The sequence below is a fragment of the Branchiostoma lanceolatum genome, chromosome 11 (assembly GCF_035083965.1).
Source record: "Branchiostoma lanceolatum isolate klBraLanc5 chromosome 11, klBraLanc5.hap2, whole genome shotgun sequence".
Taxonomy (NCBI): Eukaryota; Metazoa; Chordata; class Leptocardii; order Amphioxiformes; family Branchiostomatidae; genus Branchiostoma; species Branchiostoma lanceolatum.
This window is the reverse complement of record NC_089732.1, coordinates 3,223,769-3,241,181: the sequence shown is the minus strand read 5'-3', so window position 1 is coordinate 3,241,181 and position 17,413 is coordinate 3,223,769. Positions and strand designations below refer to the sequence as shown.

Here is a 17,413-nt window from a genome sequence, read left to right as displayed (position 1 = left end):
CATCACCATTGAGCTAAACATTAGTGATGAAACCTACATATGTCATATGTGGGAACGAAGGCAGCTAAATGATCTGTCCTGTCCCAACTCAAAACATAGGATATTTGGAGTTTCTTTTAACGCAACCAGGTAATCTCACCTGCTGACGTTTCGGTGTCTGTCAGACACCTTCTTCAGAGCTTCTGACTGGAGTACTGATTCTTACCGCTATAAGTAGCCGATGTAGGTGGCGCTTTTGCTTTTGCAGGTGAGATTACCTGGTTGTGCTGGTTAAAAGAAACTCCAAATATCCTATGTTCTACCAACCTGATGAAATTATTTTCGCAACTCAAAGTCATACAGAGAAAACGTATCAGCCATTTAGACTAATAACATGTACCTAGTGTAAATCCTGCAAGTTTGACCCATGCAGCCATTCTGTAATAAAGAGATGAAGGTTGAACCAAAATGAAGGGACTGACAGAGAAGAGAAAACATGTTTTATTATCATCGTAACTTGGCCACTACTGAAGACTTTGGATAAAGATACTGGTGAGAGACGTGTTTTGAGTGCAGCATGATGTTTGCAGACAATATAAGAGCCCAGGAGGAAGGAAAACCTCGCCAGCGTGGTCAGTGAGATTTCTGCCGCAAAAGTCCACATTATGTTAATCAGGAACATGACAAGATAATGAGAAATCATGGTGTGGAGGAGAGGATGTCTACTTCAGCTTGATGCAAAAAAGTTCTTCCAAGATAAAAAGTACATTTGGTGACGATGGATTTTTTGAGCTGTTGATACAACAAAATTGGGAAACTATTCGATCATTGGCCATAAGATGCTACTTGTTCACACCAGTTCGATGTTCATGCTAACAATTTTTCTTGTTTAATTCTGATTTTGATCTTTCAACTTTCTTGTTTCTTTAATTTCTTAAAATCATAAGACTTAAGTTTGAATATATTAGCCTGACTTTTTTTCTTAACTGTTAATTTGTTACGATCGTAAGCGCTTAGCAGACTTTTACGTCTGACCTCTTTTGTTTGATTCATAGAAGCATAAGAACTTAGCCAGTATTAAGGTTAGATGGTTTGACCTATTTTTGTTAACATCTTATGATATATCCTTATTGTTTAACGTTTGTTTCTTAGAATCATAAGGAAATTGCCAGTGACGTATATTACTAGTAACATTGTCAGAACTGCTCATGTTTCAACCAGGGATGAATATTACTAATTAGTTGAATAGTCATACGTTTTCTTGTTTAGATATTACCAAGCGTAGTCAAGCCAGTCTAAGAAATCACTGCATTATTTCCTAAAATGATTTATTATATGTTTAGACGAAGTAGATCCGAAGGGATGAGTACTCTTCAGGCAGCATTTAGACTCCGGCTTGTTTCGGAAGAAATACAAAATAGAAACCGCAATAAAAACGCCTCAAAAACGTCTCAAACAATCCGGAACCTAACATCTATCTGGAGAGAGTAGGTTTCAGGTCCTGAACGGAAAAATGAAGTACAGTATTTACTTAACCTTACACTTCTTTCCATAAGAGTTTGCCGACAATGCAATTGCCAAGTCTCTAGATATGTGTGTCTTGTCTTTGCCTTTTGATTTTACACTTCTATGCTGTAGTTGATGAATAAAATGGAATGCTAATCACGCAAATAAGAGACAGAATATGGTTTTGCTTTGCACAACCTCTCATTAAGTAACTGGATTGGTCCATCTTTGCTTCTTATAGAGCTAAAGCCCGAAACAATACTTTACACTCTTGGGATGAAGTATTACACATAGTACAACTCGAGCTTTACAAGCACGCCCTCTAGCGTACGCTGCATTCATTGCACCTTTCAGTCTTGGCGTTGATTCATACATCGTGTACACTTTCCATGCTGTGTTTCCACCGACAGAAATCGTCTGCTAATGGTAAAAAGTTAAACGTGTTGGGAATAACATTTACATCGGACCCATGCGTCGCTCTTACGTAAGACAAAAATAATGGTTGAAAAGGTTTATTATTTCTTCTTTCTTTCCTTTGCCAAGACTTTAGTGCACCCTCAATCAGAAAGGGGAGGAGATCCAGTTCGAAAAAAACAACAACATCTGAACATACAAGAATAGACCGATAGCTTATAAATTGGCGTCATGTTCGAACAAAATAAAGAAAATATCTCGTTGAATCTACGAAAGTCTCCACTAAGGCCACAGTTCTCTTCTGGATTGAATAACGTATCACCCAAAACACGTGACTGCACGAAAACGTGACGTTAGCAAATGATACCGTCACTGTCTTTGCTGAATAATGATATAGAAAAATAAACAAACAATCAATCTACAAACAAAAAACAGCCCCAGAAGATTCAAACCGCTGTGGGTTCTTTCGGGCTCAACGAAAGAAATAAAAGAAGCAGTTTTGAGAGGATTATGAGGTGTTTTTTTGGTCGAACAGAATATGCAAGGAATATGCGAGGATTTCTTCACATAATTCATTGTCAAAAACTGTGGGAACTTTGGCCGGGGTCCGCCTTTCCGAAATCTGATTTACTAGAAAGAACCAGAGAAAGCAGATCATGACTTTGGACGTTACACGGCGTCCTTGCTCGTATAAGCACTTATCTTTAATCAGGATGAAAAAACGGGAATGTTGCGGTATTTACATTTTGCCATAGGCCATGCCAGTTCCTCGATGGAATCAAAATGATGCCTGGGGAAAAGCCTCGGATTGACTGAAATCCAGCTCAAAACCATGAACTAAACAATTGGCGAAACCAAGAGATCAAACAATTCAATAATGCGGGATTGAGCGATTGATGAGGAATTTAAACAAATGCGAAAAGTGATGCTTATAAAAAAGTTAAACTTTATTGAGCAACAGTTGGCTGAATTAAAGTGTCGACAACCGTTTTGCAGCAATTGTAAAACACAAGTCTACTCTACAACCATTTTGCAGCAATCCTAACATAACGTTAATAATCAAGTAATTCTATCATTTTAACTGCACGCACTACAAAATGTATCACGATTCGAATCGTGATTTCATGCCGAACTTTATTGCGCAACAGTTGGGCTAAGTACAAACTTACACTACAAAGTGTCAACAAAAGCAATTTACAACAATTCTAAAAGACTAGTCTATTCAACAACTATTTCTCAGTAATTGTACCGAAGTTGACCAGGAGAAAATTCCAATAACAACGTAATGTTATCATTTTTTGAAGCACGTGACACATTTTTGTCAGATTTGTTTGGGAGATTTTCGCCAAGGGGTTTGGGTAGGCGCGCGGGCTGCTGGGAGAATTCTGAATTTCAAAATGGCGGCGGCAGTCCACAGTAAACCGCCTCTGCTGGGCGACCCGCAGCAAACAGGCGATCTCAACGGCAATTCCGCAGAAACCATGTCGTCAGAAGACAGCCAAGGCTCCTCCCAGAGAGGGGAAGTAGTTTTGAAGCCAGAAGAGACCCTCACGGCGCTGGGAGAGGAGGAGAAAAGCGAGGTTCTCTGGTGGTCGAAGTCGGAATTCAACAATCGGCGCAGGATCGTCGTGCGAAATCTTCCCAACGATGTCACAGCTCAGGTGAAACTTCAACTCATAACTCTGTCTTTTCCTCTTTTGTTATAAAATTTACTGTCATATTTCATCCGGAACTGCTTCATATATTCCTCGCCAGCGGCGTAAACAACGCAGGTCGTTCGTAGAAGCTCCTGACGTGATAAAACGACAATCACAAACACGTGAGCCTTCAGCGAAAAATTAAAAAAAAAACGCCGAGGTTTTTTTAATAGTTTCCTGCGCTACAGGTTGCGCCACCATTTTTATGATACATCTCTTTGGTAGACGAATTTATTTTACTCCTGTGTGTTTCTTTTCCCGCTGGGAAAAGTCTGTGGTTGGCGGTTTGAAGCATTCTTTCGCGCGAGCTTCGAGCCAAGAGATACTAAAGTGCAGACACTGACTAAGACTTGTTGCTTTTCAGTAGAACTAATCTCCAAGCAGATGTGGGGGTGGAAGATTGTAAAATTATGTTTTTCAGACAACCGGGCTTCTCTGACAATCCTCTGCATTAAAATCTGTAGACAGTTGGCATTGTTAAAAAATCTGGCAAATAATAGTAAGATGTTACGTTATTCCACCCCCACTGTCTGCTTGGGGATTAGATTTCTTGCTCCTCTTCCTACAGAAGCCTGTCGCTTCGAGTTATTTTCCCGATTTGTCAAGTTAATTGTATTTTTCCTCTCGTTCGATCGCTTTTCCCACGTTTTTTGGTGCCAGCTCCACCCCCAATTGTTAATATTTGCACGTCCAGAGCACATTTTGAAGGGTGGGAGTATCTGCATGACAAAAGTGAGCAGTCGGGAATGAATGGAGGTCTTGTTTGGGTAGTGATGTCAGCTGAAGTACAGTCCATACGGGCTGAGACTAAAAACGCTGACTCAAAATCACAAATCCAATTTGTATCAGGCTTTCGCTTCATAACGAAGCTACGGTAGAATGTAATCGCATTTAGATTTAGTAATGGTGAGTCACTCTAATGTAAAAGAATGGTCGTAAAGGAGAGATTTGATAGCACTTAGAAGGGAATGTTTGTGTTGTCCCAGTGTTTTTAGTTGGTTGACATAACAAAATACACAGCGTAAAGCAAATATGCCACTCTCCAAACCAAGTATTAAGGGATGGATTACACAATATATTTTTTAACAATAACATGTAAGAATAATTTATCATTTCTATTGAAATAAAAGGAATGTTGTTCAACTTTTTTATCTTCATCTTGCTATTAAAGTTTTAAACATGAGTTGAAATGTGGTAGCTACAGAAATCATGGGTATATAGCCAAGCTAGTTTTCTTTCATCATATTCATGGATTTTCCATTCCCCCCATTCTCAAGTGTTTATCCTTGTCTTATGTTTAACCTTCCTGTAAACCTCATTTGCATAATGTTTATCTTACATTCAACACTGCTTGTTTGTTTTGGAATATATTAACTCGTGGTGACCTCATTCTTGTGAGATAATCGGATTTATGTCTGCGATCCCATCAAATTTTACGGCCGGATAGGAACACTGATTCAATTTTTCTTGTTAGACGTTGCCTGGTACTTTACTGTAAATCTTGAAACTTTTGCAATATGCATTTTCAATGTATTACGACAGTTGTATTGCAGAATTGCTTCAACCGCGAATTTGAAACATCGCGAAAACCTACCACGGTAGTACCACCATATACATGTACCGCAAAGTAAAACCGCTGAAAAAAACACACACCAGTAAATGACTTAATAATTAAAGTATCTTCTACTTCAGCCATTTTCTTTTTAATCGGAATGGAGCAGTCAACATCTTTTTGTTTTTCATTTCACAACATCTTAATATTGATAGTGATCTACAGCAGATTACCTAAATGTAAGACCACCCCTATGTTTAGGTCTATGTAAGTGCTTGATTGCTAATGCTAATTTCTTTTTGATTGGAACAAACCAGTCATCTTTTTGTTTGTATACGGCGAATTACAATAATTTAAGACCACCCTAAGGTTTGACGTTTAACAGTTATTGGGTCTTTGTAAGCGCCCGTTGTAAATGTTGTTTTCTTTTTAATCTTAACGGAATGGTCAATGTCTATTTTTGCAACATCACGAAAAGTGGTGATATTCCACAGCAAGTTATTCAAATTTAAGACCACCCTAAGGTTAAACAGTTATTATGTCGTTGTAACTACCGGATTGTTTGTAGTACGAGACATAAATAACAGGATGGATCCAGGCTTCCTGTATTTCACCGGCATCTTCTGAAATTGGCCGACCTAATCTGGGCTCAATGGGGCCTGTAGCAAAGTGACCTAGAGGGAGAAAGGCCCATTACAGACTTTATCTCTGGGTAAATTAGCTGTTTTTCCTGTTGGATAATGTCTTCTAACCTCGGGCCTTGGGCCATGATTAGTCAGATGCTTGGTTGGCAGAACGGCTCAAGGATAGAAATATTATTAACTGGTATCTTTGCCAAGAATGTTATGTTTTGGGTGCGTTATGTGTGCGTGTGTGTGTGTGTGGACATCATAATTCAAGAAGCTGTCAATGGATCTTGATATGATCTATGATATTTCGTAGACCAGTAGAAGTTGGAAAGAAGAAGGTCAAGTTCGATGATTGGCCTCCTAGCGGCTTTCTACCGTACTGCAGCGGAACTTCTGGTTTTGATATCTTCAGCTTGAAATGTGTTCTTGTTGTGCTGGTGTAGTTATGCTCGTTAAAATTGTTATGAAGCAAGTTCATAACTATGTATAATTATCGGTATGAAAACCATGGTGCAAGTCCAAAAAGAACAGTGCCCTATTGTTAGTATTGTTTGATCTGTTCATCTGAAATTACAAGTATGTAATGAGATTATTCATCATACAGTGCAGCATTGTCTTACATTTAGCAAAAGATTCAATGAGCAAGAATCTCAATAAATGGAAACCATGCATGACATTTCAACAGCTGTTTGGTGTTTATTAAACTTTAAGCTGACAATTGTCACATCTGCCCTGGGGCTATAGTGTAGTTACTGCCAATGAAACAGTAATTACATTTAGTCATTATCATCCAGGGCTCGAAATAGTGGGTGCATGTGCACCTGTGTGCACCCAAAATTGGAGCTGTGCACCTAATTCTTGACTGTGGGTGCACCAGTGCACCTAGAATCTAGATTTTTTTGTAGGCTACAGGGTAAAGGCACTATTGTACACTAAGCATACTCTTGAAATGTAATTATCAGAAATAGCAAAAGCAATATAACCTTTTGTTGTACATTATTTGATGTATCGCTTGTGTTTATAGACTAAGGTTAACTATAGACTTACAGATTAATTTCTTAAGCGAGTTAAACTTTATGATTATGTTTTGCTGACATTCAACTTTATTCTATGTGGTGCACCCAATATTCTTTCTGTGCACCTAATTTTTGGGGTTGGGTGCACCAGTGCACCTATTTCCAAAAATGAATTTCGAGCCCTGTCGTCAAATGTGTTTTTTTCTCAAAATCCAAGCTATCTGTATCTTGTACCTTGTATATTACTGATACTTTTGCTTTCAATTTTTATCATCATATCTAATATACATTTGTAGTTACCGTCAATGAGGCCATTTAATCATTATCCTCAAATGTTTTTTCTCAAAAGCCAAGCTACATGTACATGTATCTGTATCTTGTAATAGTAGTATTTGTTATAGATTGTTGAGGTGTATCTTTCCTATAATATATTGCTTGTATTATTATTATCATATCTAATGCACTGTATGCACATAAATGTTTGCCTTATTTTTATTATCATTGGTCATGCATTTTAAAAAAAAGATCATCATATTTATAAAACTCAGTTGCCACACCATACATAAGTAAGTGAAAAATATAATTAGAATTTCAACTGTCCTTCTGCAATTACTGTAATCTTTTTCAGATTTGAATCACTTTAAAGGTCACAAGATTTTATGGACACGTAAAGTCAGCAATTTTTGGTCGAAAGGTTGCAAATTTTAGGAAAGTGCTATCTCTTAAAGTTTTTTTCAAATACCAGAATGGGGAGGGGACAACTGACTTGAAGTGGCCCAGTAGTATACTGTAATCAGGGTTGCCATGGTTTTTAAAGCTGGAGCTCCAAGGTTGCTGCTCGACTGGTAGGGATTTACATCAGCCTTCTGTACCAGTAATCTCTCTGTAACAGGGCATAGGGCTGCATCAGTTTAATTGGTTGGTTCTCGGAATTCGGAAAGACACAACAAAAACAAGGCCTTGGGATCAGGTTTGTGCCTTGTGCACTTAGCTTTATTGAGTGAATACAGTCATACCATTTGCATATCGTTTTCCTCCTTTCTCTCTGCTTTTATGATGTCCTCTTGCTATTGCCCTCTTCACCTTACAATGTCCAAAGAGGGATGTGTCTAAAGCTCATCTGTTAGTAGCCTCACAGTTGAACTGGTTCCAATTAGTAGGTGAAAAGGAGACCTGGTTCAATCCTGGGTCAGGACATCTCGTTGGCGCTGTACCTGTCTTTCAGAGGGGACATAAAATGGAGGTTCCGTGGTTCAAGGAGGGGGCTCGAGCACGTTACAGAGGGGAAGGGCTAGCAACCTCTCCCTGTAGAAATATACCCTGCTACTGAAACGGCATAGAAACTTGCTATCCAATATACCACTAGGCAAGGATTTGAACAAACAAACAAACAATTTCTGAGAACCTAGGTAATAAATTGTTTTGGCCTAAATCCCAGGATAACAACCTCACCATTTCTTATCATGGGGGCTGGAAATTGAAAACAGCAGAAATCCGGACACCGGACTGGTCTATTGATGAACTACAGGGATGGTCAGAAAGTCACAGAAAATGAAACTTGAAAGAAAAGGAAGTGGGAGGGCGAGTCAATGAAAAATTGAACAGGACTTAATCAAATTGTCCAGACCAAGGTCTTTGACCTCTTTTCCATCAGTACAACATTTTCCTACATCAGTACATGTACATGTACAGTAGTATCAAACGGCCTGAATATGACTTGGTCATCACAGTGCTTTTAAACAGTGCTTTATAACTTAATATGAACAGGAACAAACCACTGTCTTGACACAGTAGATAACACACTGTGGAAAATTAGGAAAAATTCCAACACAAACTGAGGCAAACCGTTCTACAAAACAAGACAAAATTGGTACAGTGTATTTTCAGGAAGTTACAACATGTTTATATTTCCTATAGTGAATTGCTTAATGCTGGATTCCAGCATCATTTGGAATGCAGCACTTACGGCAATCTTTTGAGATGACAAGGACAATTTACTCACAAATTACCCCGCCTAAAATGGGCGTAATTGCTAACAAGAGTCCGTAGGACACAATTCTCCGTGAAGTATTTATAGTATGTACAAGTATTGACCCACACAAATTGCATCTCTGCACAGTCCAAGTAGTGTTTTAGAGCAAGTAAAGAAAAAGTGTTTGTTTATCTTTTTCTTTCAATACAGGAGTGGTCAACCTGCTGAAAAGTATGTTTTTACAGCATGGCATAGATGGGATCTAGAAATTCCGGGAAAAGTCACAAAGTTAGATCTAGATGGCCCCTTTTCAATTATCAACGAACCATTCAGCCTTACAACTAAGATGTATCAGAAATCACAAATATGCAGTAAATCCTCTTTCCACAATTTATTGCAGGCCGGCCTGATCTATAGCTATCAAGCTATCTGCAATAAAAAAAGGCTAATTTATATTATCGTAACATTTCACGAAGGTCAAAGGTCACCGGATCTAACCACCCGGAAGTGACACTGGCGCGCGCACTTTTCTGAGAGATATTTCTCAACAATCTTTCATCCCCTGCGTAAACTTTTTACATTGTCACAGCCTCCGTATTATAGACTACAAGTGTGGTAAGTTTGAAGGTCCAGAGATTTCCCATTTTCACACTGTGCGTAAAAGTGCCCCGTCCGTCCCGTGCGCACATACTGTATGCGAGTTGTGAGTGGACACGGCATACTTAATACACAGACTGGAGGTCACTCTACACATGTTCGCAGCTAAAACTCACAATTCCCGTTGCCGCATTGGTATGTAACTTGGTATATCGTTTGCTAGGTTGCGTGTGGTGATGCACGTTGTCTATTTTTCAATGTAACAGTGACTATACGATCACAGCAAGTAAGGAAGATTTATACCCCGTATCTGCCTGAAGTATTCCAGTCATGCATAACGGATTATAACATGGTCCCTATGGCAGGGCAGTGGGACATAGCATTAATTATAGGGGTGCAATTACGATATTGGATTGACGCTTAAAGTAGTTATGGTGTAACAAAGCTATTGTGCATCACCACGCCGAACCAGGCAAACGATATGCCAAGTTACACACCAATGCGACAACGGGATCGTGAGTTATAGCTGCGAACGCGCAAACAAATGCATCCCCAATACTCCCAGAAGGAGGTCATCCTCCTTCCCGGAGTAATGATGAATTATGCACAAATCTATGTCAACTGCGGGGCTATGCCCCAGTTACAGCAGGAATTATGCTATGTATGCTCTACTGTACATAAGAACCATCTGGCCAATGTGACCACTTTTTGGTGATTTCGTATAATTTTTCTCATTGACACAGGCAATAAGAATCCTGTCCATAGTGACCACCTGTCCACATAGACCAGATTTTATCGGTCCCCTGAGTGGTCTTCTTGGACAGCTTTGACTATACTGTGAATTCAGTTATGTTTGCAGGAGGAAATTTGGGGTCAGACTGAAACCAAGCGTCCACTGTATCTAAAGTTTGAGTTCAACAACGATAGCAACACAATAGAAACGCTGGATGTTGTTGTTGAGTGTGTTATCATTTGCAGTAAAGAGGTGAAAACCGCAAACTTAAAAAAATAACGGAAACGTTTCAAGGTTTACGGTAAATCTCCACCGATGCTTTAAAAAAACACTGCCAAGCCGTTGTCATCCCCTGATTGTATCGTACAAACACAAGGAAGGGCAGAGAAACAATGGCTACGACCTAGAGTGACAAAACAATTGCTGAGTCCTTGCCCCACCCTCACCTGTATGATTAGTTGTACCCACATGCAAACACGAACCGGTCCACACCTGTTTAACTGGGCCAGTGGACCTGCCACTCTGTGTGTCACCTCCATTCTCTTCTGTCAACAAACAGTCTTGGCAGTTCAGCAGAAGAAACAATATTTGTGGTATGAAGCTGCCTTTTAGGACTGGGTTTATTGTACTGAAGATTGAAGTTATACATGTAGTTAGCCATTAACATTTTGGTTCATGAGAAAGAGCATACTGAAGGAAACAGAATGCTTTTAGTTTGAAGTGAATCAGATTTTGCATGGTGGAGAAATTTGCATTTTTTTCTTCAGATTTTCCAACTGATTCCTAGGTGACATTTGAGTACAGTATACCTAACAATGATCTCATTCCCCCTTGATAACCTGATAGTGATAGCCTCATAATTCTTTGAACTCGTCAAGCCTTTGTCATTAATTGGTCATTGTTCATTCCTAATTGACCCACATATCACCACCCCTACTGTGTAATTGACATGCGATTAAGAGCACTACATTTTCTTGTTCATTATTTTGCTAGTTTAAGAGAATAAAATGCATGTTGTATTGCCAAACTTAGAACTATAATGACCACAAACAGTGATCACAGTAGACAGGTAGTCACTATACACAAATGTAGTACTAGTACTACTAGTAATATAGTAGCAGTGTTCTCGCCAGCGCCCGTCCTCCCGTCATTTGACGGGTTTTTGTCGCTCATGACGGACAAAATTTTTGCCCAACCCGTCATTTTTAATGGACAAAAATCGGTGTGTAAAGATATTTAGACAGAGTTTAGAATTTTGCAAGAACTCCAGAGGATCACCGGAAGTTCGCGACGAGGGCAATCTAGATCATTTCTAATGCCCGCCGGCGACAACCCCAGCCACACAAAGAGCGCCGTGGTGGATATTTGGTGGCCGCCGAAAACTCGGCGTCATGCGCCGCCCTCCCCACAGTTTTGGCTGGTCGCATCGGGCTGACGTTTATTTCTGTTTTGTCCCTCTCGGTTCACCGTCAGTTATTGTTATCAAAGAAGCCTAAAAATTCAGAAATATTCCTATAGCTATCAGGCTTTCTGTAATCTGTAAAACATTATTAAAGTTTCAAGCCGCGGCGGCTAAGTTGAATGCGCTTTCTTCCCGTAAGAAATGGTAAACAGGCGTCAGATATTCTATTCCACCAATCACAGTGCGTCGTCTCCGTCGCGTCAAGAAATACCGACCAATGACATGCGAGTCTCGCTACTCGCGTGATTTCAGCTAAGCGTGAATTTGCGAGATGTTAGAGGAATGGCGGGCCGATCGCAAGGATCGCACGACGAAGCGGCTGTTTGAAGGCTTGAATCGACAACTTTTGAAGACATTCAGTGCAGTTACCGGAGAAATTAACCGTGGAAAACATGGGAGAAAAAAATGGACGTATTTATGGCCTTCTTTCTCAAAGTAGGGTGTCAAATTTCTCATTATGTTCAATAAATACAGGGAGCATACGGGACAAGTGTTGAAAAATTTTAATTTTGCCGACTTATTCTGTGTGTATTTTTTGTAGGACGTAGATACGTAATTAAGTTTTGTTGTGCTTGATTTTCTTTTCTTTGCCGATTGTATACAACATAGAAATGTAGCTTGTGTGTGAACATTCGATCTTACCGCGATGATCGACGGCACGCCTCCCCCCAAAATTAAGTCTGAAACCCTTGTGTAATTTTTCACCGAAAGAGATGTCAAAAAAACTAAGCTAATTCTACCAAGAAATTTGCCCCTCAAAATGCAGGAAATAGCGTTTCAGAGGGTCTAGATTCCAAAATTTTCCGGGGGAGAATACCCCCGGACCCCCCTAGAATGGTCACGCCTCCGGCGCGACGCCTCGCGCCTTCGGTGCTCGATATGTTCTTCCCGACAGGAAAATTGAAATGACGGGTAAAAATTTCAGGCTGGCGAGAACACTGTATACTGTAGTATAGACAGGATTCTTGATGCTTGGGTCAATGGGAAAAATTATCGAAGGTACCACCCGCAAAAAGTGATCACATTGGCCAGGTGGTCGTCATGTAGAGACTAGTACTGTACAGGTTATAATTTACAAATTAGTATTTTTAAGAACACATCATTTATATGAAATAAACACTTTGAATCTTGAAATTATCGCGTTGGTTTTACTTTTTTCGTGGTGACTTTTACTCTACAAAACCATGGCGCCACAGATATGTGCGCTATCCTGCAATTGTGGTACGTACTACAGCAAAATTAAAATATAGCAAATGCCTCTTCCCCTCCCCCCTCCATGAAATTAAATCACTGTAAACAAGATGATTTTACAGTATGAACAGTAGGATGATTCTGAAATTGCTACCTCTTGTTTTACTTTAGTATATATGTTGAAGTGTCCTAAAGAACATTTTAGAAAACAGTTGTTGTTGAGGACTTTGCACTTGGCTCATATTAACTGTTATTTATTTAGTTAACCATTAATTACATTAGCATTGTACTACCAAGGGAACCGATATCAATTCAGTAATGTATGATACTGAAGTTATAACATATTTAATCACTAAGCAGTAAGCCTGGCCAATGATATATTATCATTGATTCAAAATTGTGGTTTTTGTTTGTTTGTTCGTATTGCATACCCGGTAAACGGCCTCATCGCTTAACACACCAGGTTTATACTGAACAGTACAAGCTGCATGTTCGGACAGATTTATTTGATATACTCACACCGGGAAGGACCCCTGGTCTTTTCGCTGTGGTGGGTTCTTTTGCATGCTCGAGTCGTGGCTCTCCTCAAACGTAGGACCTCCATTTAAGGTGTTACGTCCTATGCAAGGGACGTCCCTAAGCAAAGCTAGATACTCATTTTCACCCGAGTGAAGTAGGGAAAGTTGTGCCTCTCCCAAGGACACAACGTCAAGGGGACAAATCAGGGGATCCCAGTTTCGAACCCAAGGCCTCTGAGTTCTGGGCCAAACACCCTGCTGCTTTGCCACCATGATGGTTTCTGATTGTGATTGTTGAAGCTGGTTTTACAGAAAGCTGATACTGAATCTGTCAAGTTGTGTTGTTGGTATGTTAGAAGAGAATTTCTCAGTTTTCAGGTCCATGTAGCAAGCTGCCTGGAGCAGCATACATTGTACATACTAAGCATTTTTCAAGAACTGCCTGTGGTACTAGGTCTTTTTGTTGCCTAGATTTTATCAGCAAGGTTGGGTTATCATTAGTACATAAAGCAGGGTTTGGTTGGGAATGTTTATGTAAATAGTACAAATGCAATGTCAGAAGCACGGAAGTAAGACTTTGTCTGGAAAAATTACTATGAAAACAGCTGTGAAATCAGTAATATAGTTTTATTATCAATTAATCATTGTCAGTTGGACTTTATTTTGCAATAGGTGTTCAAAGGAGTTTTTTGTGGTGTTTTGCAGTCAAAACAATAATATACTAATATAGCACAGAACAACTCTGCATAGAAAGAAAACCAAACATATCTGTAATCAAGATTTACAGTAGTTTTCTTCAGAAAAGTACATTATATGAAACAGGTGAACGCTTAAACTTGAAGTTGGGAACCCTTGAACTTTGGAAAGGTCTTCCTTTACAGCCAAATCCTAAATCTCAGTCCAGATGACAGGGACTCAGCTGGAAACAAATTTCCACATGGAACAGTTTGGAAAAGGGTTGATGAAGGTCAGACATCCAGGTAAGAAGACGCACAATAAAAATTTACCTAAGAAACTGGATAGATTTTGTCCTTTACGGCTATAGATGTTTGAAAGAGCATCCATTTTATTTCGTGTGGCCCTCCATTTTACGTCCTTGAGAGATGTCCGTATTCTGAAGCCAGTTACTCATTTATACCTGAGTGAAGTGAGAAAAGTCGGGTAAAGTGCCTTCCCCAACGACACAGCATCCGGGCATGTTAGGGGATCAAACCCAGGGCCCTTGATTCTGGGCCAACATTCTTACCTTATGCCACACCATGCCACCTAACCTAAGTTTGCAGTTTAAACAGTTCTGTAGTACAACTAGTTAATAAAGTTATGCAACGCAAACACACGGCGGTGTCACGATTTCACAGAGGTCAGTGCGCAAACTGCAAATTTAAAACCACAGTGACTGCAAACATTTCAAGATTGACAGTACTACATGTACCAGTTGGAGATTTACACGTGCATTTCAGACTACTTAGTATATGTGTGCAAATCCTGTTATGTAATACTAATAGTGTTACATGTGCATATCAGATGAAATACCATCTGAGAAGATCAGATTAAATCCTGGCTTCATTATTTATTTAGGAGGAGGAGGTATAATTAAATCTGCACTAAGGCTTTTGCTCTTTAGAATGACACTTTGACCTTTGAAGTTTGATACATCATTCTGATAAGTTTTAATGACATTTATTCAAGCTAGTATATACGCTTCAAATTGCTGACATCTGCAAAATTGCATGCAAGAGACCCTTACTAGATGTTGTATAAGTAGTTGCAAACCTTGAAACTTTTGCAGTGGTTTTCATCATTTTAGCAGTCTTCACGATGACCCCTCCATTGCAAATTCATTATTTATACCCCGAATTTGCTTTTCCAGTGTATTTTTACTGTACTTCAGTCTGCTTAGAATGATTCAACTGGGAATTTAAAACACTGCAAAAACTTCCTTTTCCCGCCTACTGCAGAATAAAACCACGGCAAAAGTAAACAGATCTACAGTACTACAATTTTCCCTTACAAGGACAGATGTTGATACAGTAATTCTTTAGCGATGAGAGAAGATGGGGAGAAAATATAGAGTCAACTCTCCTTCCGGCAGTCATGTCCTGACCACTACTAACAATAACACCCTGCGGAGCTCCTGCATCTGAAAGACCTCTTTGTTTGGGCCATTTCCAAGTCCAGCTGTCCAGGAAACATCACCCATCACCAGACAACTGGTTCTAGTTCAGTAGTTGTACTCTCCAAGCAGAGGAGGGGTTCCGGCAGGTTTTTTATGTGTTTCTAGGCGTTTTTTAGCCTGGATGCTAGACCCCAGACCCCAAACTCTACAATAGAGTTTAGAGTTTGGAGGTCTGGCATCCAGGCTAAGCCGTTTTTGTCGGGCTTTCTACTTTGTCATTTTTTTTTTGTATCTTCAAACCCCACCAAAAAAAATGACAAAGTAGAAAGCCCTACAAAAACGCCTAGAAACACTGACAAACAGCTTTACGCTGCATTCTGAAGAAACCCCCACGTATTGCACTAAAATCAAGGAAGGCAATTGCGTAATATCAAGGGGGTGTAAGTCCGCCACCTCTAATCGCCTTGGTAGCTTTGCAAGCAAAATTCGCTCAGACCATTTATTAGATTTCTAAGCTCAAAATGCTCAAGATAGACACCAAGACAATCTTCTTCTCCTTTCCATCCTGTCGGATAGGGCTGGATACCGGTTCGGCTTATTAAGATCCAAGTCCAAGTTTAGGTCCAGAGATTTAGGTTCAGGACCGGACCTGAACCTGATCCTGTCCAGTTGATGTTTTGTTTTATTAGACCAATATTAAGCATAGAGAATTCATACTGACATACACAACTGTTAAAGTTCTTGGGGAGAAGACTTTCAAGATAAACCAGTGTTTGATATTTGAATATTGCACTTATTTTAAATGCCTTTTTTGTCAGAGGGGAGACTCAAAACACCTTTTATCAAACAAAATAGAGAAATATATTTGTACTTTGTTCAGTTTTTTTTGGACTCAGGTTTTAGGCTTTCAGGTTTTTTGGACTTGGTTCTTGGATGTTATAAAGGTCTGAATCAGGTCCAGCGAATGGTATCCACCCCTACTGTCATACGATCTGTTCAACGTCGATGGACTCGCCAAGACAATATCTCTGTGTAACTCTGTAATTTACGTTATCAAATAAAAGGTATCAAAGGTCATCACTGAAAGATGAAGTTGGCGGGACTTCATCTGGAAGGTTGCTGATAGATTTATTGAGGAGCTGACCCCAACCCTGGAGCAGGGCGAACCAATCCTTGCACGGATTGTGCACATTACTGTGAAGTCAGTTATTTTTGCAGGGATTTAAGTTAATGTTGTGGTAGATACATGTACTTTGGATACTTTATTTTCCCCATTAGCTATCATACAATCAGTTAATAGCTTGTCTACCTGGAGTACAAAACAAACATCGTATACAACTGACAAACTATATAAAAAGTTGTTATGTCTAACTACAATACATACTAATTTTTACTACATCAAAATTGACTAACTCATATACATTAAAATTGACTAACTCATACTTTCGAAAGAAAATGAAGGCCTTGACTTGACTTGACAGGTTGTAGGAATGTGTATTTAAACAATTTTAGATACACAGTCCTGGGTACATTTGTAGGAGGGGAAAGAAGCTTGCAGTTGAAACCGTTATTGTACAGTACGTAGTGATACATTGGAAGCCAATATTGGTGGTTTCACGAATCCCAGTGGATCGGGAGAGGTACATGTATCTTTCGAAAATAAAACCGTTGCAAACATTTCACGATCTCCAGTAGGGTAGATGTGACTGTTTGTTGCCACCTGTCCCACTAATTCTCTCCATGTCAGCTGAAGCTCTCCCCAGATGGGACAATAATCAGGTTTCTTCCTCCCCACTTTGGTTCCAGATGTGATTAGAGCAGGAGGAGGGGGAAATCATGTCTGAGATTTTTACGCACAAGCTCACGGGAGAGGACATCGCAGAAACGTGTTAGCATTGATTCACAGGAAAACTTTCTTGCCGATTTGAGTTTATTCAGATCCACTTTTAGCTTTTATTGCTGTCGTCATTAAAAATACATGTAACTGATTACAGAGCGATTACACATACTGGTACATAAACAAAAAAATAA

General features: G+C 39.6%; 1 protein-coding gene across 1 annotated transcript in view; it reads left to right on the top strand.

Annotated features, from left to right (window-relative positions):
* The first annotated feature begins 3,271 nt into the window (after positions 1 to 3,271).
* The window catches only part of LOC136445109 (ribonucleoprotein PTB-binding 1-like), a 48,193-nt gene continuing 34,051 nt past the window's right edge, over positions 3,272 to 17,413 (top strand). The window contains exon 1 of the mRNA XM_066442969.1: positions 3,272 to 3,560. Coding sequence (XP_066299066.1) covers positions 3,297 to 3,560 — 264 coding nt within the window. The 5' untranslated portion in view covers positions 3,272 to 3,296. The remainder of the gene's footprint in view (positions 3,561 to 17,413) is intronic.